This window comes from Leucoraja erinacea, chromosome 2, assembly GCF_028641065.1.
Source record: "Leucoraja erinacea ecotype New England chromosome 2, Leri_hhj_1, whole genome shotgun sequence".
NCBI classification, from domain to species: domain Eukaryota; kingdom Metazoa; phylum Chordata; class Chondrichthyes; order Rajiformes; family Rajidae; genus Leucoraja; species Leucoraja erinaceus.
The window spans coordinates 13,047,696-13,069,470 of NC_073378.1; the positions used below are offsets into that span (position 1 = coordinate 13,047,696).

Consider the following 21,775-nt stretch of genomic DNA (forward strand, 5'->3'; position numbering starts at 1 on the left):
AATAAAGTTCAGACACAAGACACTTCATGCCCAGAATTCTTCCCCCAACAAATTATTTTGTGGTAAGATTCCACAGACATTCAAAGCCCTCTCGTGACTTTTGGTGAACCTAAACATGGAGCATCAACAAAAAAAATCAAGTGGAGAATGTGGATGTCACTAAATTTGCCATTTTTAATGATAATAGAGGAGAACTTGAAATATACGTTGGTGCTGCCTGCATATAGTGTCCCACTGTGGTCTGATCCTGAACTAGCACGTGCAATATATCAGGACCATAACTCTGCAACCTCAGCTTCTATCCGGCAGCCACTTTCTAGCTCTTAGCCAATGTATGGAATTTGAACACTTAAATAGATTATTTTACTAAATTTATGCCAACAAGGTTTATAGTTGCTTTTCTCGATAATCTACTTGTCAGTTTTAGGCCAATCTTTTACTCGTGAAATCAGCTAATTAAAGAGCTCCTTGTGTAAAAACATTTTAGATGTGGTGACGATCAGAACCCGATTGCAGCCCGAACTGAGTTTCATTGTGAATGAGAGCAGTGTGCAGAATCCAAATTAAAATCCAAGTTTGCAGGATATTATAGCAATCTAAAAATACAGTACCTACATTCTACACATTGCAGGGATTAACCAACATATAATTTAAAACTGAATATGGGCCCCACTCCCTACCCGATGGGACACTAAGTTTTTACCACCTGCACCTTTACTATTTTTATGCAAGAAAGCCAACTTCAATGCCATTTCAACATAGCCTCAGGAAAACATTTCCCGTATTGAGGTAAGTTAGCTATTTAATATCGCTTGCCTAAGTCTCTCTGGGATCTCCTCAGTTTTATAATATCCACATGAACAATTTCTAATCCTGAAATAATAACAATGATAAAAACTTGAAATGGGACAGTTACAATTTGATTATTTACTTCACAACACGAGGTGCTACCACGCAGCTAACAGAGCATACATCTCATTTTCTTTACAAGCTACCGGTAAATAGATTTTACATTGTCCTGAATTTTTTTTTTTTACGCTGAGGGAAAAAAAAGCAGCTTTGTGGTATTATTTTCCTTTTCATCCATAAAAGGATGTGGTAGAAAAATACCAAGACACAAAGCACAGCAGCCTACAAGACACACCAGGCATTAAAACATTCTGAGAAAGCTATGAAGCGGAACCAGAAGTATTTAGAGCCAACAATTTGGCAGGCCAAAATGTTCAACTTGAAGTAAATTATTTCCTGCAGTAAAGGCAGTGAGACAAGGCCCTTTCAGAACTGTGCACTAATTGTGAAAAACACATGTGAGAGAAAAAAAGTAAAATAATACGACATGTGTAGGAACTATATTCGCATGATTATTTGGCAATAATTGTAAAATGAATGTTTTATTATTAGTAATGGGGATCATGGCAGAAGCCTCCCCGTGGCGATCCCCGGAAGTGACGACGCGATGCGTTGGGCGACATTTCTGTCAACATGTTGGACGACGACAGAGGCGAACAGCGAGCTACATCGTCCGACACACGAGCGAAGCTAATTATTAGTAATTACCTATCTTAAGAAAGGAATAACAATCAACATAAATTCAACATTCTATCAAATGTTGCACTTCCCTTATCTGTGACCAACATCAACACAATTAATGGAATGGAAGTATGAAAAACAAGATCATTTGCATTTTGTTTTTAAAAAGAGTGACTTAATTATAAGAGTATTATTTAAAACAGGATTTAGAAACTTTACTTGTACAATTACATTGCCTGAACTCATGATTGCCAAAGTGATACTCTTTGCATCCTGTGAGAAATCAAATCATGCCTCATCAATCTGAAGAAGAGTACTGACCCGAAACGTCACCCAAAGATGATGCCTGACCCTCTAAGTTAGGTGGCTACGTAGTGTTTTGCTCAATATTCGAGCACCTGCAGCTCTCTGTATCTCCATGCTATTACAATAAAGGGCTTAAAGTCTGCTGCAATGTTAGTTGTGGGGACGAGGATTATGGTACTGCAGTTAAGTTATTGGACCAGGGATCCAGAGACCACGATGAATGTGTGAATTTTGTTTTAGAAGCCATTAGTAATGACAACAACAAAAATGAGGGATTATTATAAAATCCCCTCAATTTCACCAATGTCTTTCAGGAAGGACATTCACCATGGGCATGGCCTATATGTGCATTTGGATCAGTGTGGTTGACTATTAAATGCTCTTTGAAGTGACCAAATAAATCAGTTTCTTCAAGGGGCAATTGAGAATGGGCAATAATTGTTAGCTTCTCCAGTTGATCCTAAAAATGAATGATTTTTGTAAGATCTGATCAGAGAAAAGAATAACCTTTGTAGGTAATAGAAAAATGCTGTACTCTATGAAAGGTGGAATATAAATACATTTATATTTTATTCCTTACGAAAGGACCAGCACTTATGTTCTACGTTTCATGAGCTTTTGCAGCCAGTTAAGCAGTTTTTTTTAAATATAGGTACCATTATAACTTTTAAATACAGCAATCAATTTATGCACAAATTCCTATAAACAGCAATTAGATAAGCGTTTGTTTTTTAACAGATAAATGTTAGATGGGACACAGAGGATTTACCCCAGGAATGTTATAAAATGTTAGTCTGCAATTTGTTTTGTTCTCTTTATTAGCCTAGCACAGTCAGACACAGCAATAACACTACTGATTGTATTGTAGCTGTTGCCCTGCATACACTTTATTTATTTGTTACATCTATCGAGCATTTTTGGTATGCTTCAAAAGGTAAACGATTGGTAAGCAGGAGTGGCATAGTGGCGTAGCGGTAGAGTTGCTGCCTTACAGCACCAAAGACATACAGGTTTGTAGGTTAAATGGCTTCAGTAAAATTGTAAGCCGTCCCTAATGTGTAGGAAAGTGCTGGCGTATTGGGTGATTGCTGGTCTGTGCGGGCCCGGTAGGTCGAAGGGAATGTTTCCACACTGTATCTTAAAAGTCTAAAGTAAACTGCTGAAAGCTTTAGTGAAGCACCTCTAGACAGATTGTTCATATATTGTATTTTAAATAATTCAATATTGTTGAAATAAACTGCCCTGAATGGGGTTTTAATTGATAGATTTGACTCTCCTGGGCCTCACTTAACCTGTTGGATCTCAGTAAACCAGCTTTTGGTTGTCTGAGTGTGATGGCAGCTCCACAGGAAATCTAAATCAATAAGTTATCTCCCTCCCTTGATTTACATATCTTCGATTTGGACAGTTAGATCGAACAAACTAAACACCTCAGATCAAAACATTGCCCGTCTAACTGCTAATTCTCCAGAAGAACCTACTTGAGGAATTGTCACCTGGATTCTTATTGCATCATTGGTGAAATGGTGGGACAATGCTTCTGTGATTCCCCCTAGAAACCGATTGCATTTTCATTCAGGTGAGGTACAGGATATGTCAAATATATGTTTGGAATCATATCGATGATCAGTTTTCTCAGAAGGATAGGAAACTGGATCTTGTTGCAGTTTAAAGGATCAACTACACAGAATGCCATGCAGAGGTGATGAGGATGGGAAAGACAGAAAACAAATGAAGCAGCAAAACAAAAGATTGAATCCCCAGTGGCAGTACTGGTCATCTCTACCTTTATCGCCGGTAATAAGTCATCACTAGCCCTAACATAGGTCACACTGATAAAATGGTATTTATTTTCCATCTTATGATAGTATTGCTTCTTTATTCTTACTTGATGAATTATTTTACTGGAACTGTAGGTGTCCATGTTGCAATGATTCCCATTCAATGGTGTTTGGAAGGGAATTACAGGGCTTTAATTCAGCAATAATTAAGGAATAACATTCAAACAGCGATTCCAGGATTTTTTTTTTTCCTTTCCCAAAGGTCCCATTGGTGTGTTTTGAAGTAATCTTGGTGAATACCTGCCTTCTATTTTCAAACTTTTACATGGACAACACCAATTTGAAGAATGAACTCCAATCCAGTAGCAAAAACACAAATTTACAAAATTTCTCTGCCAATCATTATGTTGAGCTTCAATCCTGGAGAACTTATTTGATTGCACACAGCATCTCTGGATAACAATGGTTGGGATATTATTTCAAACTGTAGTTGTTTGGGGAGGAGGGAGGGGGAGAGAAAGCAAGAAGAAAGGAGATGCAGGACAAAGTCTAGCAAGTGACAGATGGAGATGGGTGGGAGGGTGTTGTATGATAGGCCTATCCATCTTCTCCAGAGATGCTGCCTGACCGGGTGAATAACTCCATATAAATACTTTGAGTCTTTAAATGTAAACTAGCTTCTGCAGATCATTGTTTTGAAGTACTGTAAATTCTACCAAAACTATTGCAAGTACACCAATATTTTTTAATCTCAGTGGGTTTAAGAATAAAATGGTGGCTGCTGAAGGTAACAAAGCTCATCTTGTTATAATCTGCACAGGTAATCACAAAGAGAATCAGTACAGCTACAAAAGCTAAATTAAAATGTCATACGTGGCAATCTGTTGTAACCAAAGTGGATTGACAAAACAGAAGGGACTTTGTGTCCCTCACAAACGAGTTGAGTTCATAGGCCATTGGGAACAGTAACCTTAGTAATAACCAAGATGGCAAAGGAATAAAATGATACTTTTGAGAATTGCGTAATAATTCCAAAAGTAGGCAAAACATCAACAGAAACAAAAAATGTTTGATCTATTTTCGGATGGCAAAAATTTCACAAGAGTTTTCAGATCTATTTGGCATTATGTAAGGAATTCAGCAATCAATGCAACACAACATATTGCATCAACATAAGTACTGGAAATAATGTGATCATGGACAGGGTTGGATGTTTTAGCCCAAGTCATAAATGTCTGTTGGTTTCCTGTGCAGGATCACTGTGCAAAATATATATTTTTGCATATTGGCATTGAGAGTTGAAAACCAACACAACTGTAATTCTCATTGCCGTGTAATTTACCTTTAAAGATGAAAAATTATTTTGTAAAGTCAATTTAAAAAGGAAATATGCAATATGTAGTCAAGAGAACAGCAGTCATTAACATAAAGTTAGTTTCATGATGATCATGTCTTCATCATCCTGCTGTTCAAAAATTATTGGTGCCCAATCTCGAGTTAAAACTTGGACAGGTTGGGTGAGTGGGAAGATGGATGGCAGATGCAGTTTAATGTGGATTCATGTGAGCTTATCTACTTTGGTGGCAAGAACAGGAAGGCAGATTATTACCTGAATGGTGTCAAGTTCGGAAAAGGGGAGATCTGGGGGTCCTTGTTCATCAGTCACTGAAAGGAAGCATGCAAGTACAGCGGCAGTGGAGAAAGCGAATGGCATGTTGGGCTTCGTAACAAGAGGAGGAATATAGGAGCAAAGAGGTCCTTCTGCAGTTGTACAGAGCCCTAGTGAGACCAAACCTGGAGTATTGTGTGCAGTTTTGGTGTCCAAATTTGAGGAAGGACATTCTTGCTATTGAGTGAGTGCAGCGTAGGTTCACAAGATTAATTCCTGCGATGGCGGGACTGAGAGAATGGAGCGACTGGGCTTGTATACACTGGAATTTAGAAGGATGAGAGGCAACCTTATTGAAACTTCTTAGATTATTAAAGGATTGGACACGCGAGAGGCAGGAAACATGGTCCCGATGTTGGGGAGTCCAGAACCAGGAGCCACAATTTAAGAATAAGGGATAGGCCATTTAGAATGGAGATGAGGAAAAACCTTTCAACCCAGAGAGTTATGAATCTTTGGAATTATCTGCCTCAGAAGGCAGTGGAGGCCAATTCTCTGGATGCTTTCAAGAGAGAGTTAGATAGAGCTCTTAAAGATAGTGGAGTCAAGGGATATGGGGAGAAGGCAGGAACGAGGTACTGATTGTAGATGATCAGCCATAATTACAGTGAATGGCTGTGCTGTCTTGAAGGCTGAATGGCCTACTCCTGCACCTATTGTCTATCTGCATCTATACATCTATATACATATCTAAAACTCTGATCGTGTGCTCTTCCAGTTTACGCGGTTGTTCTATTTGCGCAAAAATGGTACGCGATAGCGCTACGATTTTTTTGTCAGCTCACTCGCCGTTCTCCTATGCTGCGAGTGCAACAAGTTTTGTTCTGATCGGTAGTATATTGTAAAAGTTGGCGAGGTCTAAAAATCGTAAAAACAGCACGGGCGTAGATCGATCTCCTCTCCTGCCAGTCAGCGTCAAGTGGATTAATCTCTTCTCCTGTCACTCCCCGGGACAGTCCGCCCCTTCCTGTGCCATCGCGTCTTTACTGGAGCTGAGGGACGCTGTAAGTGGCCAGCAGAGGTCTCCAACCGGACACAATTTTCTGAGGGACCGGAAGCGGCCCGGCCTCAGAGATGTCGCCAAATGGAGTGCGGAGAGTCTGACCCCGGCGGAGAGCATCCAGTGCCCGCTATGAGTCCCAAACGCACCACCATCGCAACACCCTGTAGCTCTAGCCCCTTCCCCTCTGGTCTCCCTCGCTGGCACCCGCCCCTCTCCCCCAGGGTTTTATAAAGCAAACAATTAAAGGTATGTACCTTATTTTTACATTAAAAAGGGCTTCTTAAGAACCCTGTAAATAAAGTTTTCTATAGCGAATAGTTCATTTTGGGCTCTTTATATCCCGCAGTATTTTTCTGGGCATTTGAGGGCACAGATCCAGCGCAATGTGAACGTTCTAAACCAGCGCGTTCACAGGAACCCACTAGAAAGCCGATTTAAAATGGACTTTAATTTACACCAATTGAACACTAAATTCTTTCCATTTGGCCTATAAATTGATGTAAATGAGATTTAAAAATCATGTTTTATTGTGAATTATTTGTGAATATTATTTGGACACTTAGGCTATTTAAAAATGTTAATTGTTTATTAAGAAATTGATAGATGTTTAGATCTAGTAATTGAAGTTTGAAATTAGCTACAATTGGGTAACTAACTAATTATATGCTTTAATTTCAGGTCCTCCAAGTAAGATTATTTTATATTTGTTTCAGAATGGTTCAATCTATGATAACTGAAAATTTCATTCAGTTCTCTTAATTTTTAAGAAGGTTATGGGCTTTTGACTGTCCTCGATCACAGCTTTTTTGTTATGTCCATAGAAAATCAATAGGGAACAAGATGCTAATTTCCGAGTATGAAAATGGCCATAACATTTTTATTACTTGAGATATGAAAGTGAATTAGGTGTCAAATTAAACTTATTGTTATGCTTTATCTGATGGGATAAATTGCAGACTTGATTTTTTAAATCTCAAAATTTTGTAACATTGCTACATTATATGGCCTCTTGTCAGCCACAGCCATATTGGTCTGAATATGTTGCTGTGGGATGGAGCGAAGGGAACTCACGTCAAGGAGAGACTCAAGGTTGAGCAGTTCTTCAAAGCGGGCTTTGACTGGCTCTCTTCTCCTATGACACATATCAGGTGGTAGTCAGTCCATTAGTCCTCGGTACTGGGCATGGATGATGTTTATTCGGTTCATTGCTCAGTAGATGATATAATCTAACAATTGCCATAGCTTGGATGAAAGGTGTTGCCGTCACATCGTGGTAATCTCTCTGCATTTTTGCAGCTATATCCCTCACAATTCATAATGAATACCATTTCACTTCTTCCTACAATTGAATTTGCATTAAATTTATAACGGAAATTCGAGCACTACCATCTTACCGCGACCATTAGATAAATAACACTCAGTTTTACCTTCAACCAGATCTTTTTGTTCAGACAATAATCTTTACAACTAGAGCTGAAAAAGTGCAAAAGATTATAACCAAAGCTATCAGGAGGCTTCCATGATCATGGCATTGATAATAAGGACTTCTGCCAGCTACTTTAATTCACCTAAACTGCTATAAAACTCAGGCATTTTGACACTTTGGAAAATGATTATAGTTGTCCATCTTTGTCATTTATTTCACATGGGAAAAGTAAAGATGACGTTGCCTATGTAATAGTAGTATCTGTAACGTGCGGTTGTTTGCTATTTATTATGAAGCTGAAGATTCAGCCTTTGAAAGAAGAGGAAATAAAGCCAAGTTTATCCGGCATCATTAGGTCGTACTGTCTGGTTTTGTAAATGTTCCTGAGATAACAGTGGACATAATCTCTGAACTAGGGTCCCATCTGGTATTGCTATCCCCTTTTGAATTCAATTCTGTTATCCAAATCTTGGAAAACAATTGTAACCATGCTTCAGGAACTTCTAATCTAAATGATTGGTTACAAGAAATCACAGATGCAAAATAAGATGCTGTATGAATAAACTACACACTAAAACAAAATGTTATATTGGTTCAATGGTTCTCTATTGTCACGTGTGCACAGCACAGTAAAATTCTTTTGCACAACCCACAAATGCACAGTTGCCATATTTTGACTCCGTTTACAAAGAAAAAGTAAAACGTCCAAAGCCCCATCTACATGTTGGAAGTGCTGGAGCACCTCTGATCCAGGTGAGTCCAGGTAAGCCCCAGGCTGCTGCAGGCTCTGGACCCAGCGTCCTTTCCTCGCCCGACCGCCTCTGTATCCCAGGGGGGTGTCTCCTACAGCCGGCCATGAACTCGCTGGAGGCAATACCCAGGTTCCTCTCCTACTGGCCCACACCTCGCGTCCGTCATCGCCAGCGTCTCCCTCCTCGACGTTCCGGTCTTTGGGGCTTCTCCTTGCAGTCAGCGGCCCGCCGCCGCACATGGCCGTGGGTGGCCTGCCAGGTCTTTGTTCTCGTCGGCCACCGGGTCCGACCTTGTTCTTGTCGGCCACCACATCTTCATTCTTGTCGCCCACCACATCTTCATTCTTGTCGGCCTCCGGTTCTTTCCTGCTCTCGCCGGGTCTGTCCTTGGTCTCAGATCTCAGATCTGGGTAACAACGACCCGTTGATCTGATTGCATTCTGATGGTCTGTTGGTAATTAATCACCATCCATACCCTTTGTTTTCCTTATTTCTTCATGCCATTTTAAACAAAATAATTTCAAAGGCTGAGATAAAAGCAAATGATTATCTACTATTTAGGGTAAATTCTAAACCCAATCCAAAAACAACTATATGAGATGAATATCAGAGGAACATAGTATTAAATTTACAGATATCATATTGTGAAATAGTTAAATGCTAGGTTAACATTTATCATATATATAGATCAATGTTTCATGATAGATCGCAAAATTTCCATGGTTCACGGTTGTGTTCCATGTGAACACAACCGTGCTCATTGGAAAAGTCTTTGTCAGATTCACTTTGAGCTGTTAAATGATCTCAGTTAAAGTCTAGTAGGGATAGTTGCTATTTTTAATATGCCCAAGTTAGGGAGGGTAATTTGGGTAGGATTCCTTCTACAAAATATTATCCACTGAATCCTCAGAAAGTGCTTGACACTGACAAGTAAGGGAAGAATATCAATGCCAATATTAGTAGCTTGTAGCATGGTGGCAATTCTTTACTGATAGAAACTGCTATCATTGGCACAGACATTAAACTTCTCATTGGTATGCAAAACAATTCTATGACAACCTTCAGGCAAAAAGTAACAATTTTCTTCACCAATATTTTCTCATTGTCCTTGTGGAAACCTATGTGCATTTAATCTGTATTCTTTATCTACACGATAAAGTACACTGAAATTATGCTGATGTTTTGGAAGATGCAACATAAATATTAGTCCTCTTTCCTTTGACTTAAAATAATCAGGTTTACACATTTGGGCATTTAGACAAAGTAAAGACATATGGTCTTTCCACAAAGAACTATGTTCTGGGCAAATTCAAACAATTCAACAGAGAGAAATGGAGCAAGAAACAAGTTCTTAAAAAAAAAATTGCTATCGTCATAATTGCCCAGTAACTGTTACATTTGCTGTCAAGAATTCCAGGGTTTTGCTGTCTTTCAAAATGTGCATTTGCGTGGGGAACATAAGTGATGGTTTTCTAATTATTTCAAATTGTATATAATTTGGAATAAAAACAAACAAAACTAGCTCAACCATCACAAAAAAAGCAGTCACGGCTGTGAACAAGTAAGAGGTGTTCAAAACACAACATATTCTCCCTCAGGTTAAAGGCTATTAACATTAGAAGAACTTCAAAACAGATAAAGTTCAAAGTTGGCTTAGAGCCAACCTATACAAAAATAACTCGACACAATCCTCACGGAAAATTATTGACCTGAAACATTAACTCTGTTTCTGTCTCCATAGATGCTGACTGATCTGTTGAATATTTCCATAATTGTCCATTTCTATTTGTTGCCCAGAATATGTAGATTTTTTCTTTTCATTATAAAATACCAGTTGTTGGAAATTCAAGGTGCAAAATAAAAATATAAAAGATATTGAAGGCTAGGAAATTTACAGCACTATCAAAGATGCAAACTAAAACTGAAATCTAATATTGAAGTGCCCATGAATGATTACTGTAACAAGTATCGAAATGTTACCCGAGGGAACGATTTTGAGTTGGGGAGATTGATAAGTAATAACTCTGTTTTAGAACACCATTACAAAAACTCTTAAACATAGTGTAACATAATCATGCATTTAGCAACATGGATAGTTTGGGAACACATCAAGTTCTCACCAGTTCACTGACAAGATTATATAGTGTAAAGCAATGCCCCCGGTGGAGGAGGAGGGAATGACGATGCCAAAATCCAGATTTCCACCTTCAGTTGTACAGACATTCATGCCAGAAGTTGTCAGATTTCCTCCATCATAATGGTGAGTGCAGTTAACTTCACAATTAGTTCTCACTTACATGCTAGGCTGATTAGGCAGAGGTAATGATGAACTATTTTGAATTTGTCCCAGATGAGAACAACCAAAACTAGTACAAAGACTTTTCTATTAATTCATTTACTCTGCTGCGAGAGTTGAAAAAGCAGGAACACTACGATACTTTAAACACACTGTAGTAAAATGTGTCTGGCATTGGCAGCTTTAACTCCTGCACCAACTACAGATAAGATCAGAGCAGACTTAATTTTTTTTAATTTAGACAGCCAAATTTAATAAAAAAGAGATTGCTCATATTTTGGTTGGCTTCTCGCACTGCCATTTGTTAGCGACCACAGCATTTAAACCAGGCTCATTCAATTTTTATGTGCTAGATTTTTATGAGGATTATGAAACAGCAGCAATTTTTTTTTTAAATCGGTATTTTAATGAAAGCTAACGAAATAGGCCTTTGAGAAACATAATAGAATTTAATGAAAGAGATATTTGCTCAGATTGTTTAATCATCCTCAACTTGTGAGGTAGAGAGCAAGTTGCCCAAAATTCCATAGACCCCTAGTTATGCCAAAGACTACGTGTAATGGGAAAGGTTCAACAAAGGAAAATTGTGACAAAGCTGCAAACTATAAGGCAATTTTAATTTTCTCTCCCCATCTCTAATTACAGACTGACCTTTCTAATAGAGTAAACGCTCTGTATAAATATATACCATTTGTTAAAATCAGAGTTTAAATCTATCATTAAAACTTAAATCGGAACCAAATATATCACCAGTACAATGTTCTGTGGTGTTTGTACAACCAGTAGCAGACATCTGGATTTGCTGCGTTTTTTCACAGAGAAAGTATACCCACACAGAGGCATTTACCATAAACTTGTTGCTGAACCCTTATTAAACTGTCAGTTTTTCTTGCTTTGTAGGCTTTTCTAGCTTCTGTTCAAATTACGTAAATAGTTCTGGAAAACCAGTGTCTGTGTCCCAGGGATGTATGATTCAAAAAGACAGAAATAGCATTGTAAGCACAGGAAATCTGTCAGGACCCAACTGAGGGAAACAAGTGAGCCCAGTCCAGACACTTTTTTTGCTGCTGTCTAGCAGAGTTAAATACAGTCTCACTAGTAGCTCCATACCATACACTAGAGAACACATCTAAAAATATTTTAAAATGCCCACATGGTTGAATCTTTATCCATTTATCAAAAGACACAAACAAAGGGTGAAAAATAAAATAAGAATGTTGTTAAGGAGTTCAGAATGACCCTCTAGCACTATGTTAGCAATGAAATGTAAACTTAGAGCTGTTCTGAATGAAGAGAAAGATTGTATTTTAGTCAGGTCAGGACTGGGGTAGCCCACCATGTAACTGAATTCCCTGGGCTGTAATTGACTGTATACTGTGTTAGCAACTCTCCTCTGGCTCAAGTTCACAAAGATACACATACAGATCAAGCAGTTTTTCGAGATGATGCGTGAAACGTATCATCCAGGCAGGGAAATACTTCAGAACAGCCTTAGGCCAATGGCCTACCTCAATGTAGTCCTTGGCATGACCCCAGTCTCTCTTGGCATCCAGATTGCCCAAACTAAAACAATCCAGCTGTCTGAGGTGAATCTTAGCCACTGACCGACTAATTTTCCGAGTTACGAAATTAGCCCCTGAAACAAAGATAACAGATAACATCAGTATAGTTATCCTGGCTGTTTAACTGCACCAAAATAGAAACAAAAATGAATTTAACATTTTAAGAATTACTAGTTTTTTTTTAGCATAATGGGATCATCTGTCAGTTAAGTAAACCCAGAAGCTTCAAACTAAACAGCCAAGAGCTCCATTTATACAGTAAACAACTTTTGAAAGTACATTTAGAAACTACTTAATAATTTTAACATATTTGGATCTTCAAAACACGTGCCAAGCTAATTAAAATTGATACAACTATCAGCAGATGGACAACAAATGCTCAAGGCTATAATGGTTATTCTAAAAATGTTGAAGTCTGAAGATGAAAAAAAATTGGAATATTGTAGACCTTATCTTTTCTCAAATAGCTCATCAAAATTCTTAAGAGGAAACATTTAAAAAATATAACAGTTACAATTATTTAAATGTGGCAAACATTAATCAGGTAATATAAATTAACAGTACACAGGGCGGCACGTTGGCGCAACGGTAGAGTTGCTGCCTTGCAGCGCTTTCGGCGCCAGAGACGTGGGTTCGATCCCGACTACAGGTGCTGTCTGTACAGAGTGTGTATGTTCTCCCCGTGACCGCGTGGGATTTCTCCAAGATCTTCAGTTTCCTCCCATACTCCAAAAACATACAGGTTTTGTAGGTTAATTGGCTTGGTATGAATGTAGAATTGTCCTTAGTGTGTGCAGGGTAGTGGTAATCTGCGGGGATCGCTGGTTGGTGCACACTCGGTGGGCCGAAGGGCCTGCTTCCGCGATTTGAGCAGGAGCAGGAAAGTTTAACCAGGCTCTGTTTGACTGGCTCAACAGCTAATAAGAAGGAGTGAAGTATAGAGGAGTGGTCTATTGGGTGCAGCTGTGTGCTGAGGTGCGGTGCGGAGGGTTTAACTCAAAAGGCTTCAGAGAGAAGGGTGACAACAAGAGAAGGCAAGGACAAAATGTAGAAACAAGGAACTGCAGGTGCTGGTTTACTATGGAGTTATAGAGTCCTAGCCTGCTCAATGTCTTCCCTATAGCTCAGTCCCTGCAACAGCCTTGTCAAATCTTATCTGTACCCTTTCCAACTTGACAACATCTTTCCTATAACATGGTGCCGAAATGTAAAGAAGGGTCCAGACCCGAAATGTCACCTATTTCTTTTCTCCAGAGATGCTGTCTGGCCCACTGAGTTACTCCACATTTTGTGTCTATCTTTGGTGGAGTAACTCAGCAGGTCAGGCAGCATCCCTGGAGAACATGGATAGGTGATGTTTCGAGTTGGGACCCCTCTTCAGACAGGTAGTTGCATGATAAAGAAAGAGGAAAGACCAATGGTTTAAACTGTATTTATTTCAATGTTGGGGGGTTAACTGGTAAGGACTATGAAGATGTACGCAAAGCCAGAGTAACTCAGCGAGACATGCAGCATCTCTGGAGAGAAGGAATGGGCGACGCTTCGGGTCAAAACCCTTCTTCAGACTATGAACCCAGGGTGTGAATGCGGGGGACTGGGGTATTATAGCCATAACAGAAACAGGGCTGAGAAAAGTGCAGTCAAAGTGAGGCTTTGAAGCTGCTTTAGAGAATAAAGTATTGTGTTCAGTTTTGGGCACCAGGTTATAGGAAAGATGTTGTCAAGCTGGAAAGGGTACAGAGAAGATTTACGAGGATGTTAGAAACATAGAAAACATAGAAATTAGGTGCAGGAGTAGGCCATTCGGCCCTTCGAGCCTGCACCGCCATTCAATATGATCATGGCTGATCATCCAACTCAGAATCCCGTACCTGCCTTCTCTCCATACCCCCTGATCCCCTTAGCCACAAGGGCCACATCTAACTCCCTCTTAAATATAGCCAATGAACTGGCCTCAACTACCCTCTGTGGCAGAGAGTTCCAGAGATTCACCACTCTCTGTGTGGAAAAAAGCTCTTCTCATCTCGGTTTTAAAGGATTTCCCCCTTATCCTTAAGCTGTGACCCCTTGTCCTGGACTTCCCCAACATCGGGAACAATCTTCCTGCATCTAGCCTGTCCAACCCCTTAAGAATGTTGTAAGTTTCTATAAGATCCTCTCTCAATCTCCTAAATTCTAGAGAGTATCTAAACCAAGTCTATCCAGTCTTTCTTCATAAGACAGTCCTGACATCCCAGGAATCAGTCTGGTTAACCTTCTCTGCACTCCCTCTATGGCAATAATGTCCTTCCTCAGATTTGGAGTTCCCCTTAAAAACTGTGTACGCATTATAGCCTAACCAGGGTGTGGTCTCAGTCCAAGTGACCCTGTAGAACTGCAGTAGAACCTCCCTGCTCCTATACTCAAATCCTTTTGCAATGAAAGCTAACATACCATTCGTTGCGAGGACTCGAGGGCTTGAGCTACAGTGAGAGGATGAGCAGGCTAGGAATTTATTCCTTGGGACAAATGAGGATGAGGACTAATCTTACAGAGGTGTCCAACATCATGAGAGGTACGGATCCAGTAAATGCACAGAGTCTTTTGCCCAGAGGAGGGGAATCAAAAACCAGAGGACATAGGTTTAAGATGGGGAGTGAAAGATTTAATAGGAACCTGGGGAATAACTATTTTTACGCAAAGGCTAATAGATATATGGAACAAGCTGCCGGAGGAGGTAGTTAAATCAGGTACTATCATAACATTTTAGAGTCATTAAGTCAGGTACATGGATAACATAGGTTTAGAGGGTTATAGTGTGGGCAGGTGGGACTAGTGTAGATGGGGCATGTTAGTCAGTGTGGGCAAGTTGGGCTGAATGACTCTATGACACCATGAGATAGCTGGCAGCTCAATATTCCAGGATATGGAAACTACTGACATGATGGAGATGCAGGTTAGAAGCAAGGGGAGGGGAAGGTTCATTTTTGATCAGGGGAGACATAACTACAGTGCTCAGAGATTATATTCTTGGGGGATTGTCCAGTGACGCTATATGGGTAGAACTTTGAAACAGGAAGGGAATTATCACTTTGATGGGACTGTATTATTGGCCCCCACAATAGTCAATGGGGATTATAGGAGCAGAAGTGTAGGGGAAATAATAGGGGAGTACCAGTGGGAAATTTCAATTTCCCTTCTTTTGACTGGGTCTCACATATTGTAAAGGGCTTAGACCGGGTGGAATTTGCTAAATGCATATCAAGAAAGCTTCCTTAATCAACATATACAGGGCTTACTTGAGTGGGTGCAACACTGGACCTACTCTTTGGAATCAAGGTAAGGCAAGTGACTGAAGTGTCAGTGGGGAGCACTTTGGGACCATAATTCTATTTGTTTTAAAGTAGTTATAGAGAAGGATAGGACAGGCCGGCAAGTTAAGTTTTTTTAGAGGCATTAGGCAGGAAGCTGGAGAGGTCGATTGAGAGAGTCCGTTTGCAGGTAAAGGGAGGGCCGGAAGGTTGGTAGCTTACTAAACTGAGTTAACAAGAGTACAGGAGCAGCATGTCCTTGTTAAGATGAAGGACAATGGTGGCAAGTTTAGGGAACCTTGGTCGATGAGAAATGTTGAAGCACTGGCCAGGAAAAAGGCACACATCAGATTTAGGTGTATATTTCTCATAATTGAGAGATTCCCAAGTACAAGAAGTGCAGGAGTATACAAGGGGGCAATAAGACAACAAGAAGTTAGGAAAAAGGGAAGTGTAACGAGACCTGAGTGTCCTTGTACACCAGTCACTGAAAGTAAACATGCAGGTACAGCAGGCAGTGAAGAAAGCTAATGGCATGTTGGCCTTCATAATGAGGGGATTTGAGTATAGGAGTAAAGAAGTCCTTCTGCAGTTGTACAGGGACCTGGTGATACCACATCTGGAGTATTGTGTGCAGTTTTGGTCTCCTAATTTGAGGAAGGACATCGTTGCTGTTGAGGGTAGACAGAAATGCTGGAGAAACTCAGCGGGTGAGGCAGCATCTATGTAGCGACGGAATAGGTAACGTTTCGGGTCGAGACCTTTCTTCAGACTGAGGCAGTGCTATTGAGGCAGTGCAGCATAGGCTCACGAGGTTAATCCCCGGGATGGGGATTATGAGGAAAGATTGGAAAGAGTGGGCTTGTATTTACTGGAATTTAGAAGGATGAGAGGGCGTCTTATAGAAACGTAATTATAAAAGGACTGGACAAGCTGGATGCAGGAAAAATATTCCCAATGTTGGGGAGTTCAGAACCAGGGACAACAGTCTAAGAATAAAGGCGAGGCCACTTAAAACTGAGATAAGAAAAAACTTTTTCACCCAGAGAGTTGTGAAATTCTCTGCCACAGAAGGCAGTAGAGGCCAATTAACTGGATGAATTGAAAAGAGAGTTATAGCCCTGTCCTACGGTATGAGTTCATTCCAAGAGCTCTCTCGAGTTTGCCTCGATTCGAACTCGGAGGTTTACGGTAATGGCCACTCGTCGGTACTCGGGGCTCTTGTGGACATTTTTCAACGTGTTGAAAAATCTTCACGAGTCTTCCTGCGCTTACCTGCCGTTAGCGAGTCTTCCCGAGTACCTGCCGTTCGCGTTACGAGTTGCTAAGAGACTTCCCCGAGCTCCAACGTACCCGCTACATTCATTCTCTGTGCTTACCACGAGTTTGATTTTTTCTAAACTCGGGACAGTTCTTGGAAATAACTCGTACCGTGGGACAGGGCTATTAGATAGAGCTCTGGGGACTAGCTGAATCAAGGGAGAAGGCAGACACGGGTTACTGATTGCAGATGATCAACCATGATCACAATGAATGGCGGTGCTGGCTCGAAGGGCCAAATGGACAAGATGGGCCGAAAGGCCTGTTTGCATGCTGCAAAGCTCTCTGACTGTGACTAAATCAAATTTACTGATTCTTCATGTACTGTTCCCGATTTCTTATGCAGTCTCTGCTCAGTTTAACACAGACAAAATGAAATGTCAGTGAACAGCTGTTTATGCTGTCTTTAAGTTAAAAACAGAAGATTTAGATAGATCAGGGTGCTGTTCTGAGTCTCACTGCTCAACTTCAGCAGATCATCAATTTTGTTTGGATTAATTTTCCTGCTGCCGCTGATTCGTTTTTTCATTTTCCAGCCATATATGGTTCTGTGCAAACTGTAATAAAACACTAGAAGCAGAATTTTAAGTGGCTAAAGTAACTGCACTTTAACTAGATGCAAGCAGCTGATTAAACATCTATGTTGCCCAACTTAACTTGAGTTTTAATGCCATACAATATAATTGGTTCAATTTTGTTTCCTTCAGATATCAAATCACTTAGTAAGTGGTTCATCGGATTCCCATTGATATATTAAATCTTACGCTGTAAAATTCCTGCACTTTTAAAAAGGTGAAAATAACAAATACACTTCCCTTTAAACAAAATAAGTGTAATTTTGGATTTTAATTGGAACCTGATTTGGAATAAATGAATATTTAAAATAGGGTCCATCAACAGAAGGAAAGTTAACTTTGTTCCTGAACCCAATTTGAACTCTGTCTTGGTGACTGCATTTTTCTCCAGCCGCCATCTGCCGTTAAAACTGGGTGATCTTCAACGCTCCCGCAGAGAATTGCCTCAGCATTGGCTCTGAACAGCCGGGAAGCAGAAAGGATGGACAACGAGAATGTCATGGATGACTGTACAGACTACCGAGATCAGAGAGATTAAACCTAATTTGCTTACTCGGGGCTGCCAAAATCAACACTATTTAACAACGGGGATTCAAAACCTATAGGTGAAGTTGCTTTAAAGTATTAATATCTCAGAAAAAATACGTGGCACTATGAATATTTGCTATTTCTTTTTTTGACTTAAATTTATAGTAATTATATAAAAATTATTTGCTGAAGTACTGTTAGAATCGAAATTGGATTTCTTTTTCAAAGATTGGCAATTAGCCAGACTACAACTGAGTCTGGAAAAAAAATACTGGCACGCAGGCATTCTACAACATAAATGTGTCCTTTGTGCAATTTTATTATAAACTCAAAAACCATCCAAAGGCTTTTGATCTAAGCCCCAGTTTGACAGCAAATGTATGCAAGACAGATGATACTAAGTTAAGCCAAGTGGATTTCCTACTGCTTAAACATCTTATTTTGTCTTGATGACACAATTTTGCTGTACTTTTGCTCTCCAGTTCAGAAAGAGGCAACTACGAATAATAAAGGATGTGCAAACATATGTTGTAAGATTTCCACCCTCTCAACTCCAGTAATTGACTTTTCAGAGAACAAAAAAAATAACTTGCTATATTCTACTGATGCTTCTTTCTTCACTGAAATTCCCTTGCAGAGCATCTTAATTCTGTAGACAATTTGATGTTGGAAGGATTTCCCACAAAGGGGGTTGGTAAATCCAGCAACGTCATTGAAGAAGGAATGCCTGCAAACATCTAAATCATTTTTTCAATTAAAATTTGCATTTTATTAACCTTCTAATTTTAGGTGGTCACTTGAAGATCCTGAGAGCACAAATGAAGAAAATCCAGGAATTCATGAGGCAGCTTTGTGGGACTCAGGATGTCATGATGTGGCTTCATAGGACTTTCGTTATGGGCCTGTCTTTGCAGGTTGCCGAAAAATTTCAACATGTTGAAAATTCAGCGGTGACCAGAACAAGGTACGACTCTTTGGGCGACTACTCACAACCATACAGTACTCCGACCATACATGTCACCGGGCTGTCCCCTGTATGGTCATGAGTACTCTCCTCAGTCGCCCAAAGAGTCGTAGCGTCTTTCTGGTCGCCGCTGGATTTTCAACATGTTGAAAATCTTCGGCGACCTGCAACGACCTATGACGGGTGCCAGTAGTCACCGAAAAAGTCGGGGCAGGTGCATACAGCCCTGCACATAGTTCTTGTCGCCCCATTACAGGAAGGATGTGGAGGCTTTGGAAAGAATGCGGAGGAGGTTTACCAGAATGATGCCTCGATCCGGGAGTGTTAGCTACAGGGAGAGGTTGGACAGATTTAGATTGGGTTTTCTTCTGGAACATCGGAGGTTGAGGGTTATAAAAGTATATAAATTTACGAGAGGCATAGATAGGTTAGACAGTCAGAACATTTTTTCCCAGGATGGAAATATCAAATACTAGTGGATATAGCTTTAAGGTGAGAGGGGCAACGTTTAAAGAGATGTGCTGGGCCTGCGGTGGGTAAGTTCCTGGATGTTGCTGGAGGCAGTTACAATAATGTCTTGAAGAGACTTTTAGACAACCACATGGGAATGCAGAGAATGGAGAGTTATTGCAACTAAATGCTGAAGTAACTTAGCGGATCAGGCAGCATCTCTGGAGAAGTTTGAAGAAGGATCTCGACCCGAAACGTCACCTGTTCCTTTTCTCCAGAAATGATGCCTGACCCACTGAGTAACTCCAGCATTTTCTTTCTATCTTCAATGTAAACCAGTATCTGCAGTTTCTTCCTAAATATGGAGGAATATGGATAATGTGCTGCTAGGAAAAAGGACGTCTTGGTGGCGGACCAGTAGAGTTGTTGCCTTACATTGCCAAAGAACCGGGTTCGATCCTGACTATGGGTGCTGTCTGTATGGTATTTGTACTTTATCACTGTTACCGTGTAGGTTTTCTCCGGGTGCTCCGGTTTCCTCTCACATTCCAAAGATGTACAGGTTTGTAGATTAATTGGCTTCGACAAGTTGTAAAATTGCCCCTAGTGTGTGCAGGTTAGTATACGAGGTGATCGCTGGTCGGCGAAAACTCAGTGGGTCGAAGGACCTGTTTCCGTGCTGCATCTCTAAAGTCTAAAGTAAATTTGGTCGTGGCATTATGCTCGGCATAGACATGTGGGCTGATGGGCCAATTCCTATCCTCTACTGTTCTATGAATCACAGTGGTAAAAATAATGCCTAGTTTATTTGGCCGCTGTAAATCAAACGCTTACTGTGGAAAAAGCATTTCCTTCCATACCATACATGGTCTTACATTTTCACCAAAAATTGATATGTCTGCAAGTTTGAGGAAGATTATTCACTGGGAGGGAACAAAGTTGCAACAAAATATCATAGAATTTACAGAGGAGAAATACAGCAGGATGGTGGAAATTGGAGCAATCACTGGAAGAGTCTTGAGAGCAGTCAGGGTTACCGTCGAAGAAGTACTGAAGGTACTGTCGTGATTGAAGGTAGACAAATCTCCAGGGCTTGATCAGATACAGTGCATTCAGAAAGTATTCAGACCCCTTCACTTTTTCCACATTTTGTTACGTTACAGCCTTATTCTAAAATGGATTCTAAATTTTTTTATTTTTTTTTAAATCATCAATCTACACACAATACCCCATAATAAAAAAAGCAAAAACAGGTTTTTAGAAATTTTTGCAAAGTTATTTAAAAGAAATAACTGAAATATAACATTTACATAAATATTCAGACCCTTTACACAGTACTTTGTTGAGGCACCTTTGGCAGCGATTAGAGCCTCAAGTCTTCTTGGGTAAGATGCCACAAACTTGGCACACCTGTATTTGGGTATTTTCTCCCTTTCTTCTCTGCAGATCCTCTCAAGCTCTGTCACGTTGGATGGGGAGCGTTGATGCACAGCTATTTCCAGGTCCCTCCAGAGATGTTCGATCGGGTTCAAGTCCGGGCTCTGGCTGGGACCACTCAAGGTCATTCACCACTCCTGCATTGTCTTGGCTGTGGGCTTAGGGTTGTTGTCCTGTTTGGAAGATGAACCTCCACCCCAGTCAGGTCCTGAACACGCTTGAGCAGGTTTTCATCAAGGATCTCTCTGTACTATGCACCGTTCATCTTTCTCTCGATCCTGACTAGTCTCCCAGTTCCTACCGCTGAAAAACATCCCCACAGCATGATGCTGCCACCACCATGCTTCACAGTAGGTATGCTATTGGCCAGGTGATGAGTGGTGCCTGGTTTCCACCAGATGTGACGTTTGACATTCAGGCCAAAGAGTTCAATCTTAGTTTCATCAGACCAGAGAATCTTGTCTGATGCAAACTCCAAGTGGGCTGTCATGTGCCTTTTACTGAGGAGTGGCTTCCGTCTGGCCACTCTACCATAAAGACCTGATTAGTGGAGTGCTGGAGATACAGTTGTCCTTCTGAAAGTTTTCCCCATCTCCACAGAGGAACTCTGGAGCTCTGAATGAGTGACCATCGGGTTCTTGGTCACATCACTGGCCAAGGCTCCTCTCCCCGATTGCTCAGTTTGGCCGGGCGGCCAGCTCTATGAAGAGTCCTGGAGGTTCCAAAATTCTTCCATATAAGAATGACGGAGGCCACTATGCTCTTCAGGACCTGCAATGCTGCAGAAATTGTTTTATACCCTTCCCCAGATCTGTGCCACCACCCAATCCTGTCTCAGAAGTTTACGGACACTTCCTTTGTCTTCATGGCTTGGTTTTTGCTCTGA

The 21,775-nt window shown here is 40.5% G+C and overlaps 1 protein-coding gene across 1 annotated transcript in view; it reads right to left on the reverse strand.

Annotated features, from left to right (window-relative positions):
- Positions 1–21,775, reverse strand: part of gmds (GDP-mannose 4,6-dehydratase) — a 645,529-nt gene that overhangs the window by 380,640 nt on the left and 243,114 nt on the right. The window contains exon 8 of the mRNA XM_055648802.1: positions 12,272–12,399. Coding sequence (XP_055504777.1) covers positions 12,272–12,399 — 128 coding nt within the window. The remainder of the gene's footprint in view (positions 1–12,271; positions 12,400–21,775) is intronic.